At 40.6% G+C, this 27076-nt stretch overlaps 1 protein-coding gene across 2 annotated transcripts in view; it reads right to left on the reverse strand.

Annotated features, from left to right (window-relative positions):
• Positions 1-27076, reverse strand: part of RNF214 (ring finger protein 214) — a 120880-nt gene that overhangs the window by 18780 nt on the left and 75024 nt on the right. For both annotated transcript variants that reach the window (XM_073602370.1, XM_073602369.1), the window contains 2 exons: positions 20679-20767; positions 13940-14030 (listed from right to left, as the gene is read on the reverse strand). In XM_073602370.1, the coding sequence (XP_073458471.1) occupies positions 13940-14030; positions 20679-20767 (180 nt within the window). The remainder of the gene's footprint in view (positions 1-13939; positions 14031-20678; positions 20768-27076) is intronic.

Consider the following 27076-nt stretch of genomic DNA (forward strand, 5'->3'; position numbering starts at 1 on the left):
TTAAGTGAAAGCACCTATAGAAAACTTCTGCAAAGAAAACCTTTAAAATGATTCTAAAGGATTTTTTTTATAAATAACAAACATGTCATACTTACCTGATCTGTGTACTGGTTTTGCACAGAGCAGCCACAATCCTCCTCTTCTCAGGTACCCTGCAAGTGCTCCTGGCTTCTCCCCCATGCCGAGTGCCCCAATAGCATGCCAATTGTTCCCCCGCTCCCTCCTCACTGGCTGTAAAAAAAGACAGCAGCAGGAGCCAGTGGCTCCCACTGCTGCCTCTTTGTGTAGTGAGGAGAGCGAGAGCTGAAAAAAACCGCTGTTCTTGTGCACAGACCTGGATCGAGATTGGGCTCAGTTAAGTATTTAGAGGGGGCTGAGGGGAGAACTGGATGCATAGAGTGCATTAAGGAAATCAGGGCCTGTGTAAATGTACAGTGCCTTGCAAAAGTATTCACACCCCTTGGCTTTTTACCTATTTTGTTACATTACAACCTTTAGTTCAATGTTTTTTGTAATATGAATTGTATGCGATTAATCAGAACACATAAGTCTAAGTTGGTGAAGTAAAATTAGACAAATATATACATAAAACTATTTTTCTGAAAAAAAAAAACCTGATAATTGGCATGTGCGTATGTATTCACCCCCTTTGTTATGAAGCCCATAAAAAGCTCAGGTGCAACCAATTACCTTCAGAAGTCACATAATTAGTGAAATGATGTCCACCTGTGTGCAATCTAAGTGTCATATGATCTGTCATTACATATACACACATTTTTGAAAGGCCCCAGAGGCTAAAACACCTAAGCAAGAGGCACCACTAACCAAACACTGCCATGAAGACCAAGGAACTCTCCAAACAAGTAAGGGACAATGTGGTTGAGACGTACAAGTCAGGGTTAGGTTATAAAAAAATATCCAAATATACACCATCAAATCTATCATAACCAAATGGAAAGAACATGGCACAACAGCAAACCTGCCAAGAGACGGCTGCACACCAATACTCACGGATCGGGCAAGGAGGGCATTAATCAGAGAGGCAGCAGAGAGACCTAAGGTAACCCTGGAGGAGCTGCAGAGTTCCACAGCAGAGACTGGAGTATCTGTACATAGGACAACAATAAGCTGTACCCTCCATAGAGTTGGGCTTTATGGCAGAGTGGCCAGAAGAAAGTCATTACTTTCAGCAAAAAACAAAATGGCACGTTTTGAGTTTGCGAAAAGGCATGTGGGAGACTCCCAAAATGTATGGAGGAAGGTGCTCTGGTCTGATGAGACTAATACTGAACTTTTTGGCCATCAAAGAAAACACTATGTCTGGCGCAAACCCAACACATCACATCACCCACAGAACACCATCCCCACAGTGAAACATAGTGCTGGCAGCATCATGCTGTGGGGATGTTTTTCAGCAGTCTGGACTGGGAAACTGGTCAGAGTTTAGGGAAAGATGGGTGGTGCTAAATACAGGCAAATTCTTGAGCAGAACCTGTACCACTCTGTGTGTGATTTGAGGCTATTATGGAGGTTCACCTTCCAGCAGGACAATGACCCCAAACACACTGCTAAAGCAACACTTGAGTGGTTTAAGGGGAAACATGTTAATGTGTTTGAATGGCCTAGTCAAAGTGCAGACCTCAATCCAAAAGAAAATCTGTGGTCAGACTTAAAGATTGCTGTTCACAAGCGCAAACCATCCAACTTAAAGGAGCTGGAGCAGTTTTGCAAGGAGAAATGGGAAAAAATCCCAGTGGTAAGATGTGGCAAACTCATGGAGACTTATCCAAAGTGACTTGGAGCTGTGAAAGCCACAAAAGGTGGCTCTACAAAGTATTGACTTTAGGGGGGTGAATAGTTATGCACACTGACCTTTTTCTGTTATTTTGTCCTATTTGTTGTTTGCTTCTAGGGGTGCAACGGATCGTCATCGATCCGTGATCCGATCCGCGGAGGTTGATCTGTACGGGACACCCACGATCCACGGAGCGCTCTGTGGCCTCGGCCATAGGAAAGGCCGTTGCTTCGGCCTAGCTCCGGAGCGGCAGCCATCTTGGTACACCCGGCGGCCATTTAGCACGTGATCGCTCCGACATGTCATGACGCCGGTTCCTCTCTCCCCTCTGTGTACTGATCTGTAGAGTGGAGGGGAGAGATCGGATGGCAGCAGTGCCAATACTCTGCAATGCCCTGCCAATACTCTGCAATGCCCTGCCAATACTCTGCAATGCCCTGCTGCAATGCCCTGACAATACTCTGCAATGCCCTGACAATACTCTGCAATGCCCTGACAATACTCTGCAATGCCCTGACAATAGTCTGCCAATACCCTGCCAATACTCTGCCAATATACCTGCCAATACCCTGCAATACTCTGCCACACCCTGCCAATAGGGAGATTGTGGATATTACAGTGGGGGAGATTTTTTTTTGTTGATCCGAAAATGATCCGAACCGTGACTCCTAATCCGAGGAACGATCCGAACCGTGAGTTTTTTGATCCGTTGCACCCCTATTTGCTTCACAATAAAAAAAAAAAAACATCTTCAAAGTTGTGGGCATGTTCTGTAAATTAAATGATGCAAATCCTCAAACAATCCATGTTAATTCCAGGTTGTGAGGCAACAAAACATGAAAAATGCCAAGGGGGATGAATACTTTTGCAAGGCACTGTATATGCACATGCAGTTTTAAGTGTGTACTTAAAGTGTTACTAAACCCAGGACCCTGCATTCACTATATCTGGTCTCCCACTGTACACAGAACATGGAAATGCCATTATTTTAGAAAATTTAAACTGCTAAATACCTCTTCTCATCAACAGTTAGAGCAGTCTTGTGACTTCTATCAGTATCTGGTTAAAACTTGTAGGAGTTTTTATAAATCTCTAACTGTCCTATAAGGCTGCAGGACTCCTGACCCTCTGTCTGGACAGTGCTGATTGGCAACTGTGCTGATCACATGCACCCTCGCAAGAAAAAACAAACAAAAATCCTCTCTAGCAATACCAACACCAAACTGAGCATGTACAGCTTGTCCCCTAGCCTTTGTTCTATAAGGAGATGGGCTGGGGACAGTGGAAGGGGAGGAACAGAGAAGACAGGATCAAAACAACCTTTTTACACAATGGGGACAGTGGAAGGGGAGGAACAGAGAAGACAGGATCAAAACAACCTTTTTACACAATGTGCAGGATTAACCCCTTAGGTCCCACAGTGAGTATAACAAGCATGTTTTACTGCATATACAGACTGATTTCACTGTTGTGGGTTTAGTAACACTTCAAGGTAAACAAAACCCTTTTAAAACCTTTTACTTTTAGAACCACTTTAATCTTGTCTACTTGTATTTTGTAAAGCATGCTTTGCCACTTTGCTACTGGAGAGGGGAATGTTGGGGTTCACAGTCCATGCGGATCTTTTTATCCTCCTTTAACACTGGGTGGTGCCGGCGCTAGCGGTAAAGTGCTGCTCATTTTAGCAGCGCTTTACCATTGTTATAGTGGCACTTTGGCGCTGATTTTTGGGCGGTGGCGGGATACTTTTAACCCCCAAGGGGCTAAAAAGGGATTAAAAGCGCCCATTATGCAGCACTTCTGAACCGCTTTTCAGGCGCTTCAGAAGCCAATTCATTTTAATGGGCAGGGACTGTGTGGGAGCGGTGTATCGCTCCCACACCACCCCAAAGATGCTGCTTGCAGGACATTTTTTCCCCCATCCTGCAAGCGCACCGCCCCAGTGTGAAAGCACTCGGGCTTTCGCACTGGGAAGGCACGAGAGGTGCTATACAGGCGCTATTTTTAGTGATAAAACGCCTGAAAAGCACCTCACTATAAAAGGGGTCTAAGATTATATGTGTTAATTATTTAAGTAACTGTTCACTGTACTGTTAAGTACAAATGTGAGGGGGAAAGTGTTGGGTGTCGGCACCCCAATACAAAAAAACTATTTGTTGATAATATACCAATGCTGCACCTAAACTTAGTAGAAGCTAATAACAATGCAAATATATATATATATATATATATATATATATATATATATATATATATATATATATATATATATATATATATAGGGCGCAAAGGAATCAGAACAAAAATCAAATGTCAAATTGATAATATACACTATGTATCTGATTAATAAAGTGCACATTAAAATAAACCATCAGAAATGTCCATAATAATCATATGTGAACAAATCTTCTTGTGTATGCTCCAACACCGTGAAAAATAAAGTGCACACTTGCTTCAATAAACTTAAAGTGCTTCACCTGAAGTGATAACAAAATGCGCTCACCAGATCGCCTTGGCCACACAGTGACCTCAAAGCATGACTAATGGGAAGGACTCCTTCATTCAATGCTGTAGCTCCTTTGTGCATACCATTCCAATCAAGCAATCATATATGGAGGAAGCTGGATCCCAATCCACTTTGCAGGTATACAAATGTAGGTGTCTTCACCTCATAACATCTCTCCACTGCATATATCAATTTGCATCCACTGCATATATCAACTTGCATCAAGTAAGTCTGTGAAATAGCTCCCCAACAAAGAGCCACAGAAGGCCGGATATAGTGTAATATCGCTTTATGTTTTATTGCTTAAAAAGGGCACTTAAATAGTCCAGAATGAAATCACAAACAATCCACTCAGGAGGAAGCAGAAACCGGTCCGACGCCGGTATAAAACTCGCAATGTGCGTAGTGCATCTCAGCTGTGCAAGCAATAGTATAGGGCTCCTATGGTTGTAAGTGTCAGGCCTCGCCTCTATTCACTTCACACTAGAGCGTGCGTCATCAGGAAGTGAGTCTGACTCAATTTTTCCGGAGCCTAAATAGCAGCAAAAATGGCCATGATTGGTCAGGATCATTAACACCGCTTTCCATAGACAAAAAACGATAAAAAGTTTTTGAACTCAGCAAAAAAAAAAAAAAACAATTAAAAGACGGATTCTGCTTACCCTTAGGGCACATACAATCATTTAAATACTCATCAGAAGTACTTGTAATACAGAATTAAAAAAATAATGACAAAACCGCTCCAAGCTGAATACAGTCTAAGGAGATATTCCCTACTGATATTTTTCACAGTGTTGTAGCATACACAAGAAGATTTGTTCACATATGATTATTATGGACATTTCTGATGGTTTATTTTATTGTGCACTTTATTAATCAGATACACAGTGTATATTATTAATTTGACATTTGATTTTTGTACTGATTCCTTTGCGCCATATATATATATATATATATATATATATATATATAATTTTTGGTATATGATCGAAAAATTGTTTTTTTGTATTGTGGCACCGACACCCACAACTTTCCCCCTCACATTTGTTTGCTTGATTGCAATTGGGTGGCAGCCTTTTTAAAAAATACTGTTTTTTGTGCACTTCACTATAATCTTGCAAAATGGATATTTTTAGTTTTTTAAATAATAGACACCTTAAAGCGGGGGTCCACCTATCTATCGTTTTTTTTTTTTTTTGAGTTAATTCACAAACTTTTCTTCTCAGCATTACATACTCACATATTGTGTGTAATATGTCCGCCTGTGTCAGATTTCGTCGGAAAGAATAACTTATATTATTCACTGCAGACGGTTTCCATCTTCATTGTGGGCATTTGAAGCCCAGAAGCATTTATTTCCTGGATGTGGTGAATGCTGTGCTCCCAGCATTCACCGCTCGTTCCCGCACATGCTCAGTGGTATCCTGGGAAGCCTGAGACTAGCTCCCAGGAGTCTGGGAGAGGCTAGAAACACGCCTACTCCCACGGAAGGAGAACCAGGAAGTGCAAAGAAGAATAGAAAAATAAAAGGTAATTACGGCGATTTAAATTTTTTTAAACGGCATGTCAGCATCTAGGCAAGGAAGAGAATACATACAGATATTGTTTAAAATTTGGGTGGAACCCCGCTTTAATATAGCGGATATTTTTCAGGAACATAATGAGAATTATGTTAATTTAGATCAGGCCTTTAGCCAACTTAAGCATGACATGGAACAGTAGATCTGGTCTTGGTGGGATATCACCACCCTTGAATTATATATAAAAGAGAACATAAATCCTAGGAGCTTGAGGTGGGATATAGGCCCTAATGATGGGATGGAAGACCCCAAACTTATGTTGGAATGGTATGAATTTTTCAACAAATGTGAGAAGAAGCTTATGGAGATGATTGTTTATAGGAGAAATATTAAGTTAAATCTCCTGGAGACAAAGATCTCCCAATCCAAAGAAAACCTGGCCCCATTTGTAGAATCACAAGAATACAAAAAAACAATCCACACATTTAGAGAAACAACTCATCAAGTATGACAATGATATCAAAAAGAAAAAAGTAAAAAAAAATCAAAGAGATATTAAGGACTATAAGGAAGGCAGGGTATATAGGTGGCAAGGAGATATGGTTAAATCTGTATCCCGGGAATCCTCAGTGGAAAAGGAGGATAGGTCCTCTATTGGTGAGGATGGTTATATCAACCCTCCCCCTAATGAGAGGGAATTTGAGGCACATAGAAAGAACCTAGGAAAGGTGCAGTGCAGGATCTCCCAGGGAATAGTGGACCCTCAGTAGGGGCATCTAGGAGACCGGATATTGAGTCTTCACAGTATAGAGTTCTCACTGAGAATAGATTTCTACCTTTGAGGGATAACATCCCCAGGAGATATGAACAACCAGGCTAATAACCCACAGGAGACATCTGGTAATAACTATTCCTATCAAGGCGGCAATGCTGATTACTATAGGGATTGTCTCTATTATAGAGATCCACCTCCACCACCACCACTCTACTATCAACATAATGACATTCCTCAAAGGAGACCATATAGAGGGAGACCCTTTAGAGGAGGGAATAGGGGGAGAGGTTTTCCTAGACCCCCTCCACAGGGGTATGATAATCAATATTACCAGCAGTTGGGGGAATGGAGGGTTTGGAAGGAACCCTACAAGGCCACTTACACCCCCCCCACCCCCCACCAGCACAGCAAACAGAAGGAAGAAAGGAGGCTGTAGAGGAGGCAGACAAAAAAAGAAAGAGAGACAGCTAGAGTTGGGTATATTCAACCTGGCGAAGGAGGTCTTCACTGAGGAAGAGTCGCATACTCTCCATGAGGGTTCGAAGTTTGCTCCGTCCAGATTCTTGAATAAATTTGACACAATTATAGACATTGAAAAAGTTTCCAGAAAGCTTAACATAAAAAAAAAAATTTAGAAGCCAAATCTGAGGCCACCCAGGTTACACAAACCACCTATGAACACAGTGGCCTGAAGAATAAATCCACGTTTGATCCAAAACCATACAGCCATAAATATATCGATGTTTTTAAAAATATGGTACAGGAAGATGTCCGGAAGATAAAAAGTGATAGAAAAAGGAAAACCAAGGCGGTGTGGGAAGCCATTAAGAAATTAGCAGAAAAGAAAGGAATAGTCATTAGACCAGCAGACAAGGGGGGAGGACTTTTGGTTTAAAAAAAAAAAAAAAAAAGAATATATAGCAGAAACGAACAGGATTTTGAGAGATAAAGACACATATGTTAGGTTGCCAGGGGATCCCACACTTAAATTGAAGAAAAAATTAGAAGACTGGCTAAAAAAGGGTATGAGTAAAAACCTTTTAAATAAGAAAGAAGCAAAATATCTAAACCTCAGAGCCCCCAAAATTCCGGTAATGTATCAATTGCCAAAAATGCATAAAAACAAGACATCCCCACCCAGAAGACCAATCATAACTGGGATTAATTCCCTGTACTCTAGGATTGGTGAATATTTAGACACTTTTTTTCAACCACTGCAGCTAAGGGGAGGACCTTTTTTGAAGAATGGGAAGGAACTAAAGGGACTATTAAAAGATGTTGGGGGTCCTATTCTGTTGGTAACAGCCGACGTTGAGTCCCTCTACACAAACATTAAACAAACGGATGCCTTAGATGTGGTTAGATGGTCCCTACATAAACACACAAAACTGAAGCGTGCTCAGATAGCATTTTTGGTCGGAGGACTTAAGATGGCTATGTCTAACAACTACTTCTGGTATGGGGGTGATTTTTTCAACCAAATCAAAGTTGTAGCTATGGGGGCTAAGTATGCCCCCAGGGTAGCCAATATTATTCTGAATAAATGGGAACATGAGGACATTTTCGGGAAGGATTGGCCACAGCTGAGGGTATATCGGAGGTATATTGATGACCTGTTTTTCATATGCGAGGGGTCTGTTGAGGATCTCGATAGATTCATGACACATATGAACGACAACCAATATGGTATCAAAATTATCAGTAAATGGAGCCATGAGGAAATACAATACCTTGACTTAGAAATATTCAAGAAAGGCAACAAGCTTTTTATGAGAACGTTCTTTAAAGAGGTTGACAAAAACGGATATATATCTACCCGTAGGTGCCATCATCCTTGTTGGATCAGGTCCATCCCCAAGGGGCAATTCATCAGGATCAGAAGAAATTGTGATCTTGATGAAGACCATTGGGCACAGTCTGAGGTGTTGTTGAACAGATTCCTGGAAAAGGGATACAAACATTCTGATCTCCAGAAGATCAGGATGGAGGTATTCAGTATGAATAGAGACGATCGAACAGAAAGAAAGTCCATTAAGGAGAATAAATATGAGGCTGCCTTTGTTACAGGTTTCAATTTAGATTACAAAAAGGTTGAGAAGTCACTGATCAAGTTTTGGCCCATGCTTTTGAAAGATGACACTTTGAATAAAATTCTACCCTGGAAACCTTCCTTTATTTATAGGAGGGCCCCGGGGCTTAGAAACATGATTGCCAAAAATGTAGTAGATCCCACTAAAGTCAGAAAGAAAAAAATTCTAGATACTATTGGCTTCTATAGATGTGGAAGGTTCATATTGTGTAAAACCACAGTAGATAAAAAAAGAAAAACAGAAATGTTTAAAGGAATTAATGGAAAAGAATATCAGATAGAGATATATGAATTCAGGTTTCACAAGCTGAAACCAGATGGATTTTTTAACTTGGCTGTCTCATGCCAGCTGGGTTAAATATAGAGATAGATCTGAACTGTATTATTACAGATTTTTAAAGGCATCCTTATTTACTTAATACGTTTTTTTTTACATGACTATTCATCTGTTTGCCAGGCCTATGGTACCCGCAGGAGCAAATGGGCTTGGGCATGGTCCATGGTCTTTGGGAGTTTTATCTACATGTCTATTGAGTGTTTCCTAATATCCATGTGGCTGGGCATAAGCAAATTTGTTCCTAAACAGCTATTTGGATATATGGGTTGTGATATCACTCTTGTCCGCTAGAGGGTGATGAGGGTACTCGCAATGCCTGTATATAACGTAGCTTTTTTATTATAGCCGATTTTATTTTATTTTTAAATGTTTAGATTTCCATTTATGGCAACTATTGTAGTATTGGCACCTCTTTTTCTCTTATGTTCATATTTTATGAGGTTGTCTGCATAACTATCAGTAGGGAATATCTCCTTAGGCTGAATTCAGCTTGGAGCGGTTTTGTCATTATTTTTTAATCATGTATTACAAGTATTTCTGATGCACTTCTTTTAAGTGATTGTATACACCCTAAGGGTAAGCAGAATCCGTCTTTTAATTGTTTTTTTACTGAGCCCAAAAACTTTTTATCGTTTTTTTGTCTATGGAAAGCATTGTTAATGATCCTGACTAATTTTTGCTGCTACTTAGGCTCCAAGAAAATGGAGTCAGACCCACTTCCTGATGGCGCGCGCTCTAGCGCGAAATGCACAGAGGTGAGGTCTGACACTTACAACCATAGGAGCCCTATACTATTGCTTGCACAGCTGAGATGCACCACGCATACTGCGAGTTTTATACCGGCGTCGGACCTGTTTCAGCTTCTTCCTGAGCAGATTGTTTTTGATTTCATGCTGGACTATGTAAGTGCTCTTTTTAAGCAATAAAACATAAAGCAGTATTACACTATATCCTGCCTTCTGTGGCTCTTTGTTGGGGAGCTAATTCACAGACCTACTTGATGCAAGTTAATATATGCAGTGGAGAGATGGTATAAGATGAAGACACCTACATTTGTATACCTGTAAAGTGGATTGGGATCCAGCTTCCTCCATATATGATTGCTTGATTGGAATGGGGTGCACAAAGGAGCTACAGCACTGAATGAAGGAGTCCTTCCCATTAGTCATGCTTTGAGGTCACTGTGTGGCCAAGGCGATCTGGTGAGCGCCTTTTGTTATCACTTCGGGTGAAGCACTTTAAGCAAGTTTATTGAAGCAAGTGTGCACTTTATTTTTCACTGTGTTGGAGCATACACAAGAAGATTTGTTCACATATGATTATTATGGACATTTCTGATGGTTTATTTTATTGTGCACTTTATTAATCAGATACACAGTGTATATTATTAATTTGACATTTGATTTTTGTATTGATTCCTTTGTGCCTTGTTCCTTTGAGACCAAAATACATTGTTGAAAATAAAACATCAATGTTTAATATAGCATAAAAGCAAAAAAAGTCATGACAATTACTTAATACAAGATATATGACATGACATTCTGGCTCCTGTATATACCCTTCAGACCATAGATACAACTGTGATCAAGAGGAAGGAATATTCTGTATATCGGGCCCGATATACAGAATATTCCTTCCTCTTGATCACAGTTGTATCTATGGTCTGAAGGGTATATACGGGAGCCAGCATGTCATGCTATATATCTTGTTTTTAGTGATTGTCATTACTTTTTTTTGCTTTTATGCTATATTAGCATTTTTTCAATTTTGTAATAATAAACATTGATGGTTTATTTTTAACAATGTTTTTTAGTCTCATATTTAGTGCCAGTAAAGTCCACTATTGGCAAGACTTAGAGCTAGCACAAAATTCCTTTCTAAAGTATACTGTTAAGTTCATCTTTGGAACATGTTACATGTTTCACCCGTAACATGTTCCAGGTCCTGCCCCCTTTTCCTTGCGGGAAAGGGCTCTTCTCCTCACACCCACTGTCACTTTTTAAAAATAGCATGGGTGTTCTGGGCACCACCCACCCATACAGCTGCTTCATTCATTCACAGATTCCTGTGAATGAATAAACTTCCCTGCAAAGGCACGGGCTGAAAGACAAAAGACATCTGCAGGAGCCCACATTGCACCCGTAATCTACTGATCACAGGTGCAATGCTTACCAGCCTGCTGCAGGAAAAATAATAAATGAACATTTTTTCTTGCGAAAATATGTGCATTTACTATATTTTCAGTAAAAAAGGAACTTAGCCTTTAACCACTTCAATACTGGGCGCTTTCACCCCCTTCCTGCCTAGGCCAATTTTCAGCTTTCAGTGCTGTCGTGCTTTGAATAATTACTCAGTCATGCAACAATGTAACCATGTGAAATTTTTATCATTTTTTTCACACAAATAGAGCTTTCTTTTTCTGGTATTTAATTAACATTGGCCTGTGTATTTTTTGAGCTACAAATGAAAAAAGACTGGATTTTCTTAGCTTCTGTTTTAAAATTTAGCAAATAAGTAATTTTTCTTCATAAATTTTGATCAAAATTTATACTGCTACATTTCTTTGATAAAAATAACCCAAATCAGTGTATAATATTTAGTCTGTGTGAAAGTTAGAGTGTCTACAAGTTATGGTACCAATCATTGAAAATTATTCACACCTGATGTACTGCTGGCCTATCTCATTTCTTGAGGCCCTAACATGACAGACAGTACAAATATCCCTCAAATGACCCCTTTTTGAAAAGTAGACTATTCAAGGTATTTAGTAAGGGGCATGGCGAGTTTTTTGAAGTTGGCATTTTTTCCCACAATTCTTTGGAAAATGAAGAAATGACATATTTTTTCACAAAAAATCAACAAGTTATTTCTCACACATGGCATAGGCATACTTGCAAATACACCCCAACACATACAAAGCCTTGAAAAAGTATTCACACCCCTTGATATTTTCCACATTTTGTCATGTTACAACCAAAAACGTAAATGTATTTTATTGTAATTTTATGTGATACACAAACACAAAGTGACACATAATTGTGAAGTGGAAGGTAAATAATACATGGTTTTCTAATTTTAAAATAAATATCCAAAAAGTGTGGCGTGCATTTGTATTCAGCCCCCTTTACTCTGATATACCTAACTACAATCTAGTGGAACCAATTGCCTTATGAAGTCACTTAATTTGTAAATAGAGTCCACCTGTGTGTAATTTAATCTCAGTATAAATACAGCTGTTCTGTGAAGCCCTTTGAGGTTCGTTAGAGAACCTTAGTGAACAAACAGCAATATGAAGACAAAAAAAACACACCAGACAGGTCAGGGATAAAGTTGTGGAGAAGTTTAAAGCAGGGTTAGGTTATAAAAAAATATTGCAAGCTTTTTCACATCTCACAGAGCACTGTTCAATCCATCATCTGAAAATGGAAAGAGTATGGCACAACTGCAAAGCTACCAAGACATGGCAATCCACCTAAACTGAGAGACTGGGTAAGGAGAGCATTAATCAGAGAAGCAGCCAAGAGGCCCATGGTAACTCTGAAGGAGCTGCAGAGATTCACAGCTCAGGTAAAATCTGTCTACAGGATAACTATTATTAGACGTGCACTCCAACAAATCTGGCCTTTATGGAAGAGTGGCAAGAAGATCTGAAGATCACAGCCCTCTCAGGATCGCACCACACGTGGGAACCTGTACTGAGTGGGCATGGTTACATCGACTCAGAACAAGGAAGCTCCCACGCAGCCGTTTATGTACAGTGGCTGGGTGGGAAGTGGTTAAAGAGGCCCCATCATGGGAAAACAAAAAACTGTTGCAGGTATAAAGTACAGGGATCTAGAGGCCCCTGCACATAACTGCAGAAGCCTCCACAACTTTGCTGTTAATTCCAGATGCCAGGCAAGTCTAACAATTCTGAGAGTGCAGAAGCTAGCTTGTCCCTTCCTGCCTTCATCAGATTGATATTTCCAGTGATACTTCCCATACTGTGAAGGGTTGATAAGTAATAAATGCATAGAATCCCCGTATTTATGTTCCACAAAATGGAATGTTTGTGGCGGTTTGGGAGGAGGGGAAGAAATGAAAAATTAACTGCCTCCTTGCTCAAATCCTAAGAATACCATGTACTATAAAAAATGACCATATAGTAGAAACTTAGGGTCCTTTCACACGGGCTTTCCGATCAGGTCCGCCTGTCAGTTTTTCAGGTGGGCGTGACTGAAGCCTCCATTCACCCCTATGGGGCAGCGGATGTCAGCGGTGACATGTCCGCTGACACACGCTGCTATCCAATCCTGTCCGCCAAATCCAGGCGGATGGTGACCCTATTTTCCATCTGTCTGGCGGATCAGATTGGATGAAAAATGGACAGGCGGTCTGTTTTTTATCCGATCTCCCCATAGAGGGGAATGGGACTCTGACAGGTCTGTCTCAGCACAGTGAGCGGAGATGGACCTGTCATCCGCCTGCTCAGCGGGGATCAGCAGATCGATCCACGCCGAGCAAGCCGAGTCCATCAAATGGATAAGCCCGTGTGAAAGGAGCCTTAAGCCGATCACACAAGGCTCGTATTTCGTCGGATTCCTGTCACACCACCCAGCTTGATAAAACTTGATTGGAAAATCAGAAAAGCCAGGTGAAAAATTGGCATGTGACTGCATTCAATCAAATGCAGTTACAGTTCAGATATTCAAGCAGTGGCAGATGCTTGTGTACATTAGCCAGCAGGGGAGATTACTATATCCATGCTGTTTAGCAGGTGATGCACTGGGCAATCAAGACCAGAGAAGTATAATTGAGAATGTGACAGTGGTTGTTTTCATTTTGGTGATTGTATTTGGCAACGCTTTGGAAAATCACTTTCCTATGAAAATATATATCTGCTCTTCCAAATAAAAAAAAAAATTAAAAAAGACTTACCCGAAGATTCGCTTTCATTTGTTTGAGACCAGCTAGCCTAGCGTCCCATCTTTGTTTAAGCTGAAGCCATTCCTTATGAGGTGGAGCAACTCTAAGGGATGATAGACACATAGTAAAGAAGTACAAATGCACAAATTTTAGAAAATTTTGAAACCGCAATAAAGCATGCAATTAAAAAGTGAGAGAAAGATCGCCAAACTCGCCGACACAATGCATAATCTCCACAATACCTGGACCCATGGATTGCATGCTTTTTGCCATCTGACTTGATCGCTGCCTATTAAGACTTATGAGATGTGTCTCCCTTCATTAGCTATCAAGAGAGTGCCTTCACGGCTCTTAGCAGGGCAGTACAAGGGGCGGGCGGGAGGGACACTTGCCCTGGGCGGGGTCTTAGTCTGTGGTGAAGGGGGCGCACTGGGAGCTTCTGTTGCTGCTCCTGTCTCACTAACAGAAGTGACTGTGCTTTTTATCCACCGTAGGATCTACTGATTCCCCAACTTCTCCATTCATCCAACTGTGCCTTATCTGCAGCTATGCATTACGCTATCCTCCAGCAAGCTACACTCCCCCCCCAACATGCTCTCCTTCCTGGGATACTTCTTCCCTCACTTGGTCTGGTTTATCTAAGCTCTGCCCCTTCTACATCTCTCTCTCTCTCTCTCTCTACCTTGCCTGCATGATCACACAGTAAGTCAGCACCAATCCTCCTCACTCCTCTGCTCTGTTTATTTTTCTCTTCTTATCATATCTGCTGTCTCCTCCATAAATCTGCACTACATAGTACATGTCCTACAGCCTCCTGTGTCAGCTCTGGGCATTCCACACAGCCCTCTGTCTGACACCCTTTCCATCCCAGTTTGCTTTTAGCTCTTCTAACTTTCCTGTTCACATCATGTAGCCTAGCACATTCTCTGCACACCACCATTACTTTGCTCTTCATTAACACATACTCTTACCACCCCGGTCTCCTCACCAATTTACTCCTTTCTTATCCCTAATAGCGAATTCACACTGGTGCGCTGTGGTTTTGGCCGCAGCATGATTGTATGTGCAGTTTATCCACAGTTTTAGGTGCGCTTCCATTAAATTCTATTGGACTGTGTGTTTTCATGAAAGCAAATCACAGTCTTGCATGCTGCATCTTTGATGCATGTTCAGAAAATGCACAGTTCAATAGAATTCATCAGGAGCACACCTAAAACTGCAAGTAAACTCCACATACCCACTATAAGGCTAGGTTCACGTGCTTACATGTCAAGAATGTGCACGAAATTGTGGCTTTCCTGACAAACACAGAAGTGCACTGTTCTTTAGTAGACGCACAGCAGTGCTATTTAAATTTAAAGAGGAGTTCCACCCAAGAGTGGAAGTTCCGCTATAAGATCTCCTGACCCCCTGACATGCCACATTTGGCATGTCATTTGTTTTTTTTTTGAGGGGGGGGGGGGAGTGGGAACCTAGTTTTGACAGGTACCCGGCTCCCACTCTGGCCACCTTTCCCCCTCCCTGCAATCTTCTGGGACACGTCACAGGTCCCAGAAGATTGCCCGGTCATTCAGGACGCACAGAACGACTCGCGCATGCTATGAAGGCGCAAGCTTTTGCAGCCGGGTGCCTACACTTGTGATGCCAGCGCTGGGGAGAGGCAGGGGAGAGAATTGAGGGCTCGGGCGGCCGCATCGCTGGATCGTGGGACAGGTGAGTGTGTGCTTTGTGTAGCTGCTAACTTTTAATAAACACAGACAGGGCTGGAATGCTGCTTAAAGGGGAAACTCACATATATATGAATCCTTAAAACAAGTCCTTAGTGTATGCTGTCATGATTCCATTAACATGGACTTTACTTAAATGGGTCATGTTCAGCAGGCAGTACTGCCCACTAAATTTTTTTTGAGATACATAGCATCATAGCTGCATTATGTGCATACTCCATATGGCTACATTTGAAGCTTAAAGGGATGAAGACAGTAAAACTGCAGCTCAACCACCTTATTATATGACCCCTTAAAGCACAAGTGTAAGCAAGGCATTGGGGCTCAGTCACACAGGTGGGAGGGAGGTAAGTGTTTTAGTGCCCCAACCACCCACCTGAAAAAGGAGAAGATGCCAGCCAGGGCTGTACACATGGCAAAATTGAAATGGCACGCACGGTTCACAGTAGGTCAGCATTTTTAGGGTTAACACCGGTGGTAGCAACATATGGCCCCCTCACCAGCTGTCAAACACCAGCAATGATAGCCACATGTCTGAACTAGCCCTTGGAGACCTTTCAGCCCCCCTTACTCCCTCAGTGCCCCCTAGATCCCTTTAGGACCATGCACCCCTCAGGGTCCACCTCCCCTCCAGACTGACACCAACAAGATAACACCACATTTCCTTTCCAGTGATGCCATCAACATAGGGACATTTTTTTCTTCCAGTGAAACTACAGACGCAGGGACAATTTTCCCCAGGGACACCACCATTGCTGGGACAGCTTTCCTTCCAGTGATACCACCTACCACTACCCGATATGTGTGCACCAATTTTAAACTCTCCAGGTTGCTGGAGTGTAACACTGGTAGTACTATTTCAGTGCATGTCACAAACATTACAGTCCTTAAACCACTACTGGCCCAATCCCGGGGAGGGGGGGGGTGCGAAGTTTGCCATTTTCGCCCTGGACGCTGGATGGCCTTGTCAGCACTAGCTCTTCTTCATACCTCTTACCCCACTCTTCTCTTTCCTACCTCCTTCCCCTCATTTTCTCTACTTTCACAGATATGAGAGAGCCTCTGGATTGTATAATGTTCTCTTATCTGAACTCATTATGAACACCTAGTATCGAATATGCTGGTTTGTAATGTTACATATGTACACAATGGATTTATTAAAGGCAAATAGCCTGTGCACTCTGAAAGTTCAGTTGCACTAATTTTCCCCAGAGCTTAATAAATACGGTAAAGTTCTGCTGATTTCCATCTTCCAATCACATGCAAGCAAAAATGTTGTTTTTTATTTGATTTTTCTTGCACCTGATTGGGTATTCTTTACAAAGTGAAGCTTTACCACATTTATATTTGCTAAGGAAAATGATTGCAACAGCTGCAGGATGCAATTGCACTTGCAAAGTGCACAATCTACAGTATTTGCCTTTAGTAAATCCACCCCATTATGTCTTCTTACTGGATCTGTACTTGCTGTTAATACAATTTAAAAAAACATTGAACAAAAAAAATTGTGCTAAAACTAAGAATAAAGTTTAACATTAATAAGATGAGTTAAAGCTAGTTTCTATTAAAAAATGAAAGCTTTCAGAACACAAAGACTTGTTCTGTAAGCACTGTTGCTTGTTGTAGCAAACACTGGGGGAGATTTACTAAAACTGGTGCACACCAAATCTGGTGCAGCTAATAACCAATCAGCTTCCAACTTCAGCTTGTTCAATTAACCGCATACTAGCCCATTATGAAATACTTACCTTAGAACGAAGCACCCACCGCGGCGCCCGCACACCGCTGAGATGGCTGACATCTTCCCCAAAGTTTCTTCCGGGTTAGCGGGGGCTGGCTGGCGCTGTAAGTGGCCGGAGCTGTGTTGATGTCACTCCCAGGCTGTATATAATGTAAACATCTCCTATACGGTACACGTTCAGGAGATATTTACACTACCTATAGATAAGCCTTATTATAGGCTTACCTACAGGTAAATTACTTAGAACCCCCAGACATATATATACACACATATATATATTTTTTAGCAGAGACCCTAGAGAATAAAATGGAGATTGTTGCAATACTTTATGTCACACCGTATTTGCGCAGAGGTCTTACAAACGCAATTTTTTAGAACTGGTGCCTGTTTAGAGTTACAGAGGAGATCTAGTGTTAGAATTATTGCTCTTGCTCTAACGATCGCAGCGATACCTCACATGTGTGGTTTGAACACTGTTTACATATGTGGGCGTAATTTGTGTATGCGTTCGCTTCTGCGCGCAAACTCGAAGGGACGGGGCGGTTTAACCGCTTCAGCCCCGGAAGATTTTACCCCCTTCCTGACCAGAGCACTTTTTGCGATTTGGAACTGTGTTGCTTTAACTGACAATTGCGTGGTCGTGCGATGTTGCACCCAAACAAAATTGACATCCTTTTTTTTCCCACAAATAGAGCTTTCTTTTGATCACCTCTGCGGTTTTTATTTTTTGCGCTATAAACAAAAAAAGAGCGTCAATTTTGAAAAAAAACGCAATATTTTTTACTTTTTGCTATAATAAATATCCCCCAAAAATATATTAAAAAAACAATTTTTTTCCTCAGTTTAGGCCGATATGTATTCTTCTACATATTTTTGGTTTAAAAAAATCGCAATAAGCGTATATTGATTGGTTTGCGCAAGTTATAGTGTCTACAAATAGGGGATAGTTTTAAGGCATTTTTATTATTCATTTTTTTTTTTTTTATCAGTAATTGCGGCGATCTGCGATTTTTATCGGGACTGCGACATTATGGCGGACACGTTGGACAATTTTGACACATTTTTGGTACCATTGGCATTTATACAACGATCAGTGCTATAAAAATGCATTGATTACTGTAAAAATGTCACTGGCAGGGAGGTTAACACTAGGGGGCGATCAAGGGGTTAATTGTGTTCCCTAGTGTGTGTTCTAACTGAAGAGGGGAGGGGACTGTGTGGGGGAGATGACAGATCGCTGTTCATACTCTGTATGAACAGACGATCTGTCTCTTCTCCCCTCAGAGAACCGGAAACTGTGTGTTTGCACACACATATCCTGGTTCTCGGTGTGCCCCAAGCGATCGCGGGAGCCCGGCGGTGATCGCGACCATCAGGCACTCGCATCGACTCCGTGGGCGAGCAGGGGGCTCGCGCCCCTAATGGCCAAAAAAGGAAGCGACATAACATTACGGCCATTTGTGCAGCCAAGCCATGTTGCCGCAGTACAACTGCGGCGGCTGGTCGGCAAACTCTTACATTTATTTTTTTTTTCCTTATTTATTTTCCTTTTTTATTTGTACACTGTCCCGTACACTGTCCCTTTAAAAAAAAAAGATTTTGATTACTTGTATTAGCAGGAATAAGCAGGACATGGCCTCTTTAATGTGAGATCTGGGGTCAAAAAGATCTCAGATCTCACATTTAAACTTAAAAGCAATACATTTTTTTTTTTAAAGGCATTTTTATTTTCCAAAAATAAAAAGGGAGCCCTTTAGGGTCGGAGGGCAGAAGTGACATTTGACATTGCTACAGTCCTAAATGGGCATAGAGTAGAGTAGAGTGAGGGGCCATCTTACCCTCACTCGACTTCCTGCCCATCACTCCATCGGATTCGATCTCTCTGGTAAGCGGCAGAAACGACCTGGAAGTGGCGGGAGGAGTGTGGGCACCTCTCCCGCCGCCCATAAAAGTGATCCCGTGGCGAATCCGCCGCTGGGACCACTTTTGAAGTAAAAAAGGATCGCCTACTGTAAAAAAAAAAAAAAAAAAAAATACCGGGGTTATGGCAGCTAGCTGCTGCCATAACGACGGTATTTAACATCAAAATAGCAACATATATACATGGTGGGCGGTAAGTGGTTAAGCTTTGTTCATAAAACCTGGAAGTGGATTAGTTTCTATGCAGAGCTGCACCAGATTTTGCACTCTCCAGTTTTAGTAAGTCTCCCCCAGTTTTTCACATGGCCTATTGAAAAAAAAAGTATCAGCGCACACAGAGGTCTCACCTAGGCTTTATTCCTCTTGTAAGTTACCCAACCTTTACCCATACATTTTCCAGTTTCTGAAAACAGGCTAAATTAACAATACTATTACTTTGGGAATTTAAGAAAAGTAACATAGAGAAAGATATCAGGCAGTTAAAATAAATTGTACTTTTAAAATTCAACTATTTTAAATGAAAACATAAGTGAACTAAGGGTTTTTCTGTTTGCCTGGAGCAAGCTGTGGTTTAATACTGTATAATGTTGGAAATAATCTTAAATTAGGCACCATTTCCTAACTAGCAGGAATGAATGCACTGGATACATAAAAGGACAAAAGGGTTTTTTGTTTGTTTGCCTGGCACATGCTGTGTTTTTATTAAAATGTTAGAAATTGGCTTTAATTAGGTACCGATTCCTGACTGGAAGGGATGAATGCTGTGAAATGTATTTATCTGCAGTGAAAGTTGGCTCCCATTGGTAACCATAAACTGAACAAAGTGATCACCATTTTCTCTTTTAGCTATGATTGTTATGCCCCGTACACACGGTCGGACTTTCTGACGGAAAATGTGCGATCGGAGCTTGTTGTCGGAAATTCCGACCGTGTGTGGGCTCCATCGGACATTTTCCATCGGATTTTCCGACACACAAAGTTTGAGAGCTTGCTATAAAATTTTCGGACAACAAAATCCGTTGTCGGAAATTCTGATCGTGTGTAGACAAATCCGACACACAAAGTGCCACGCATGCTCCGAATAAATTAAGAGACGAAAGCTATTGGCTACTGCACCGATTATAGTCACGACGTACGTGTTTTACATCACCGCGTTTAGAACGATCGGATTTTCCGACAAGCTTGTGTGACCGTGTGTATGCAAGACAAGTATGAGCCAACATCCGTCGGAAAAAATCCATGGATTTTGTTGTCAGAATGTCCGATCAATGTCCGACCGTGTGTACGGGGCATAAGTGTTCGATGCTTTGAGGTGCTTGCTACCATTTCTTTTTGATATGCCATGAGTTACTTACTTACTTACCTAAGGTAGGATAAAGTTACTTCTGCATCCTTTTCTGCTTCATCTAAAGATATCAGCAATAAGTCTCTCCGGCTCTCCAGTGAAAGCACCTTAAAATATAAGACTGGATGTTAAACATACTATATACAAGGAAAACATTGTATATATTTAAAATATAAGGTTTTCATTTACTGTTCATACTGATCTATATAGAGCAAAAATAATTACATACATGGTTGGTAAGGTTGAAGAAGGACATCAGTCCATGCAGTTCCACATCCTTACTGCTCTAACAGTAAAAACAACCTGTGTGCAATTTGGGGTTGAAACTGCCTCTCGTCTAACCTCATTAGGTAACAATCTGCATGATATAAAAAAGTGCACTGATCAACATTATCCAATAGAACTTTATTTAGAGGTACCTGTACTGTTATCTTCTAGTTGACTGGTGGCAAACCTACTAGATATAAGGAGCCAAAAGTGCAGCCCATGCATTCTATAAAGGGCCTCAAACATTATTGGGAGTATGTTATGCTACAGAAGACTTTCAGACTGTGGACATATAAGAGGAGATGCTCAGGGTATGGGAAATAATGCAGTAAATGGCCAAAGACTATAGAAACTACATATAAGACTAGAAACATGCGTATAAAAAGACCTAAAAAGCCAAACTGAACATTTTTTGCTCAGGGAGCATTATGATTTTTTTCAATGTGCATTTTGGCACGTTGATAGCGTATTTGTCAAATGAGAATATGTGCGTCAAAATGCATGTCTGCTAACTGCATTTGGGGTGCCATTAACAATGAATGGCACCCAAAAGTACATTGTGTATTTTGACATAATTTTAGCCCCAATTGGAACTGCGGCAAGAATTTGTATATATTATATACACACACACACACACTGTGCTATATATATATATATATATATATATATATATATATATATATATATATATATATATATATATATATATATATATATATATAGCATCAGGGTGTGCGGTAGTGCCTGTCTCACTCCCACAACAAGGGAGGATAGCGCCACTATTCATCTTCACAATTTAGGGGTGGATTCAGTTTACACATACTTTTTTTTCTAATTCCCTCCCCCACTCCTTTCTTCAGCAGCTCTGCAAGAATTGGCTGTTCCACACCTCACCATGATTTGGCATGCTGAAGTCATGTGGTTACTTTCCTGTCTTTTCACTGGATGTTAGAGATCATAGCAGAAGTTCAGTTAGAAATACACCGGGGAGTGTAGAGGTGGGCGGGGAGTCTACTGACATCACGACTCCACCCACCGAGCTCCAGACAACAGACCCACCCACAGAATCTGCAGTTTTTCAGCTCTCATAACAGAGAGAGGGGAGACATTTGACAGGTAAAGATACATGCAGGAGGCATGTATATCCTTATAGATAACCTCTATGGCAGTAGTTTAGAAAGAATGACATTGGGTTTACATCCACTTTAAGATCTTTCTGGATATTTTGTAAAATCGGGGCATAGTTTTTGCTATAAAGATCTGAAAGATTGGTCGGTACGTGTATTCCAAGGTATTTAATGGAATTCGAGTTCCATCTGAAAGGAAAGTTTGCCTGGCATAAGGTTTTGGTCTCATGTGGTAAAGATAAATTAAGTGCTTCAGATTTATCAAAATTAATTTTAAGATTAGTTAGAGTTTCAAGTAGAGATAGATCTTTGAGGAGATTGGGAAGCGAAAGGTGAGGATCTCGTAGGAATAATAGTATGTCATCAGCAAATGCCGCTAGCTTGTAGGTGGAATGATCTATGGATATACCTTCGATATCCTGATTATCTCTCAAACGTTGAAGACAAGGCTCTAATGTCAGGATAAAAATTAGTGGGGAAAGAGGACAACCTTGACGTGTCCCATTGGACACAGAGAAGGCATCCGACAGGTGTCCGTTAACTCTAACCCTAGCCGTTGGCCTCGAATAAAGTGCAAGTATGAATTGTAGCATGCGATCCCGCATGCCAATCTGCCTAAGGACTTCTGTTAGATAATCCCATGCTACCCTGTCGAATGCCTTCTCTGCGTCCAAGGAGAGAAAGAAACCACCCTGCTTCTTTGAAGTCAGCCATTTATGAATATTGATCGCTTTCAGAGTGTTATCTCTTGCTTCTCTACCGGGAACAAAACCTACTTGATCTAAAGAAACAAGGTGTGGTAAAAGGGGCAAGAGTCTGTTAGCTAGGATTTTTGCATACATTTTTAGATCAACATTTAATAAAGAAATCGGCCTATAGTTGGAAACTAAAGTCTGGTCTTTATCAGGTTTTGGAATGACAGCGATATGTGCAGCAAGGAGATCTCGAGGAGGAGGTTGGTCTGTTGAGAGGGAATTAAAAGCATGCAGGAAGTGTGTATATAATACATCAGTAAACGCTTTATAGTGTCCCACTGTTAAGCCGTCTGGTCCCAGGCTCTTACCAGGTTTCATTTGTTTGAGAACAATATCTAGTTCATCTTTAGACAATGGTCATTCCAAGTTTAACGCTTCAGCGTCCGAGATTGGTTTAGGACCATATTGGGCTAGAAATTCTTTGATTAAACCTGATCGGTTTTCTGTATTATTCCGGGTAGATGGGTTTTTAATATTGTACAGTTGTGTATAATATTTGACAAATTGTTCTGCTCTTTGATTGTTAGAAGATAATTTGGTTCCTTCAGGGGTATTAATAGAGTGTATTAATGTAGTCGATTGTTTTGCCCGAAGTGCTCTAGCAAGTAATTTACCGGATTTGTTACCAAATTCATAAAATTGTTTTTGATATAGTATATATTTACATTTCATTATTTTAGTAAGTTCCTCCACCATTTTGGATCTAGCTAAGGTGAGATCTTGGAGGGTCGAAATTGCTTGTGTTTTTTTATGAGATTTTTCTAATTCATGAAAACGGATGGCAAGATTTGATATTAGTTTTTGTCTTTCACGCCGTCTTTTGGAGGCTATCGCTATTAGTTCATCACGAATAATGCATTTATGAGCTTCCCATTTTAGCATTGGGGAAATGTCGGTAGTATCGTTCTCAGTGAAGTATTGGGTGAGCCTTTGTTGAATGTGTGACGCTATCTTATTATCCGTAAGTAGAGATGGATCAAGATGCCATATCTGTGTGCGAGACTGAGTGATCGAAAATTCAATCAACATGGTGATAGGGTGATGATCCGATAAAAACATTGGTTCTATAGTTGCTTTAAGGAGCATGGGGAGGTCTCTCTGTGTGATAAAGAAATAGTCAATTCTGGAATAACTTCCGTGAGGATTAGAATAAAAAGTATAGTCTTTAGTGTTAGGATTCAAAGTACGCCAGGAGTCATGCAATGTGAGTTCTTGGAGGGATTTCTTAATAGTACGTAATGCCTTAAATACAGCAACGATAATAACCCAGCGTCAATGAGTGTACACCGGGGGGGGGTCACTTGGGGCATATGAAAAATAACATGTAATATGATCAGCATGCTCTGTGGTACATAACATGTATTATGTAAAATCACATTACATCACTTGAACTCAGGAGGGGGGAGCAGGAAGGGAACCAGTACAGCTAGACTAATCGTAACTGGTGGATACAGATTAGTAGCAAAAAACAAACAAAAATTGTCCAGCGCTCTGGGTGTCACAATGACAATAGCAGCAGTCCAAGGTGAAACTTAATTAAAAAGTTTTAATAGATCCAGAATATAAAAAATTAGTGAATAGTAAGACAATTGTCAAAATTAATACCATGATAAGAAAGCATTGTACACTTGAATGAGAAATGTAAAAATATAAAACAGACAGAAAAGTCCAATCAGTAGCAGATAGCCTGAACCGGAGATCCATCCAACTGATCTAACCCCAGGCTGTGAGTGAAAGGGGACGAAGTGGAGGAAAAAGCCCAAAGCTTACAGCCTCTGGAGACTCACATACTCCCCACTGGCTGTGGGATACAGAGGGGATGGCTCACCAGTTCCTGAAGGTGGCTTCGTGCATGTAACCTGAGAACAGGCAGTGATTCCACAGTGAGGAGGGAAGTCCGGCCGGAGCTCCGTGCCGAGGAGCAATGACGTCAGCCCAGCTGGAGGGGGAGGGCGTGGCTGCACACAAGGGAGTCGCCGGAGAGACAGCTGATGGTGCTGGGCTGCTGACTCATCGGTCTGTGTCCCCACTGGGTGAAAACAGACTCAGTGGGAGATGGTGTCACTCGGGGAAGCCAGTATTAACATGGATAAAAACAGCCAAAAGTGGAATGATGTATAGAAGACTGCCATAGAGTCAGCTGATGACAATAAGCTGAAACCTCACATGTCTGTGCCTTCTCTGGAAAAGCCTCAATAAAAAGTGATGACACTCAGGGAATCCGATAGTAAGGGCATAAATAGCCAGCCAGGAGGGGAAGGATAGAGTCAGCCGTATGAATGGAAAGTCTTGCTGTGGGCAAATTAAAACTCCCAAAAATGGATCGATGGATGGATGTTCATTGTGGCATGATTCTGAATGGGACCTCTGTCATAAGGTTGCCTTGACGACGAGTTTCGCGCATAAGCGCTTTTTCACAGGCCTGAAAATGAAATGGTAATTTAGACGAGCCTGAAGAGGTGTCTTGAATAGGGTTTAAAGGGACATTAAAATCTCCCCCTACTATTAAGACACCTTCTTGAAAGGAGGCGAGATCCTGCATTGTACTTGTGAAAAAGGGCACTTGTTTGACATTGGGGGCGTAAATATTAGCCAGGGTTTGGCGTTTGTCAAACAAGGAACCTTTGAGAAATAGGAAATGACCATCCTCATCTATATGCGAGTCTGTTATTTGGAATGGACAATTTTTTGAAAAAAGAATAGAAACTCCTTTAGTTTTAGAGTCCTTATTGGTGGCATGTATTACTGTTGGAAAATGGTGGTTTGAAAATTTTGGTATATTGTCGGATTTAAAAGGTGTTTCTCGTATGAACACAATATCCGCTTTTAATTTGTACATGGAGTGAAGTACTTGCGTTTTTCAGGGACATTGAGACCTTTAACATTTAATGAAATGATTTTGGCTGTAACATTGTGGTTAACCTTTGGATGAGATTTAACCTTATTAGGCGAAATTATGCGGTCTGACCCATAGTTTTTTGCGTGCATGTTTGTCGATGTGTTAATGTATGTACAAGAAAGACGCAATATATATATTCGTGAAATTAATAGTAGCTAGGAAGAATTCCCCAATTGGATATCAGGAGTGGATTCACTTAGGTGTGTCAAGTATTAGAAAAAAAATTGTTTGTGTAAAAGAGAATGTAGTTTAGGTGAGAGGTTAATATGTACAGATCTATGATAATTGAAAGTTATGGAAGTGGAAATAGAGCCTAAAAATGAAGAAGAAAAAGATAAAAGAATAAATAAATAAAATTAATTAATAAATAAATAGATAAATAAATAAATGAATAAATATTCTGGAGACTTGCAAGGCCTGCTCGCTAGTCCAAATGCAATAAACACCTAAATGTATACGCAACCGGATTGAGTCCATGGTTTTTCATAAAGAGAGGGGAAAAAAATAGTTCAGAAGAACCAAAAGATCAGAGGGAACCACTGTGTGGGAGGGTAAATCAACACTGGAGTGTAGTATAACTTTGCAAGATGAATGAAATCCCGCTAACTTCGGGAGAATACTCTTTTAATGAAATATATGAAGAAGGTGTCTATAAGTTTAGATGATTCTGAGAAGTGGGAAAATACGATTTATTTCTGGCTTGTGTAAAAAATCGAAATAACAAACCGTCATATTTACGGTTAAGCTTATCTTATGTAAGATCTAATGAATTTTATGAATATGGCAGTGACTGTATGAATAAAATCAATATTCTAATATACCTTAAACTAATTGATAAGGCTAACTGTCAGATTTATTTAGAATCCTTAGTATGTAGAACATAACTTATATCTTAAGTATTTGATAAACAATACTATAGAATATGCTTTATAAACATATTGTAACGAATTGAAACATCAACAAACTAATAAAGATAAAACAATAACTCTTAAAAGTAGAAAAAGATATAGCATCAAAACATTCACTCCCTCTATCCTTTTTCTCTCCGTTCTCCACCCCCTCCCTTCCTTTCTCTGTTCTGTATTCCTTCTCTCTCCCCTTCCTTTTCGTTTATCAATGAAACAACCCATTTAAATGCAATGTATCTCTGTGCAACAGTGTTTACTGAGGAAGTAATAAATAACCAAGAGGTGAGCAACCAAATTCCTAAATAGTTCTGAAATAAATCTGTGGGAAGACAGAAAATAATTATAGTGCCTATGAATTAGATGATAGAAGTAGTAGAGCACATGGAGGAATGAATTATATTATAAATACTATAAGAAATGTGGTATTATAGGCATATATTTTCTGTCTAAATGGACCTCC

Source organism: Aquarana catesbeiana, linkage group LG10, assembly GCF_042186555.1.
Source record: "Aquarana catesbeiana isolate 2022-GZ linkage group LG10, ASM4218655v1, whole genome shotgun sequence".
In the NCBI taxonomy this organism is placed as follows: Eukaryota; Metazoa; Chordata; class Amphibia; order Anura; family Ranidae; genus Aquarana; species Aquarana catesbeiana.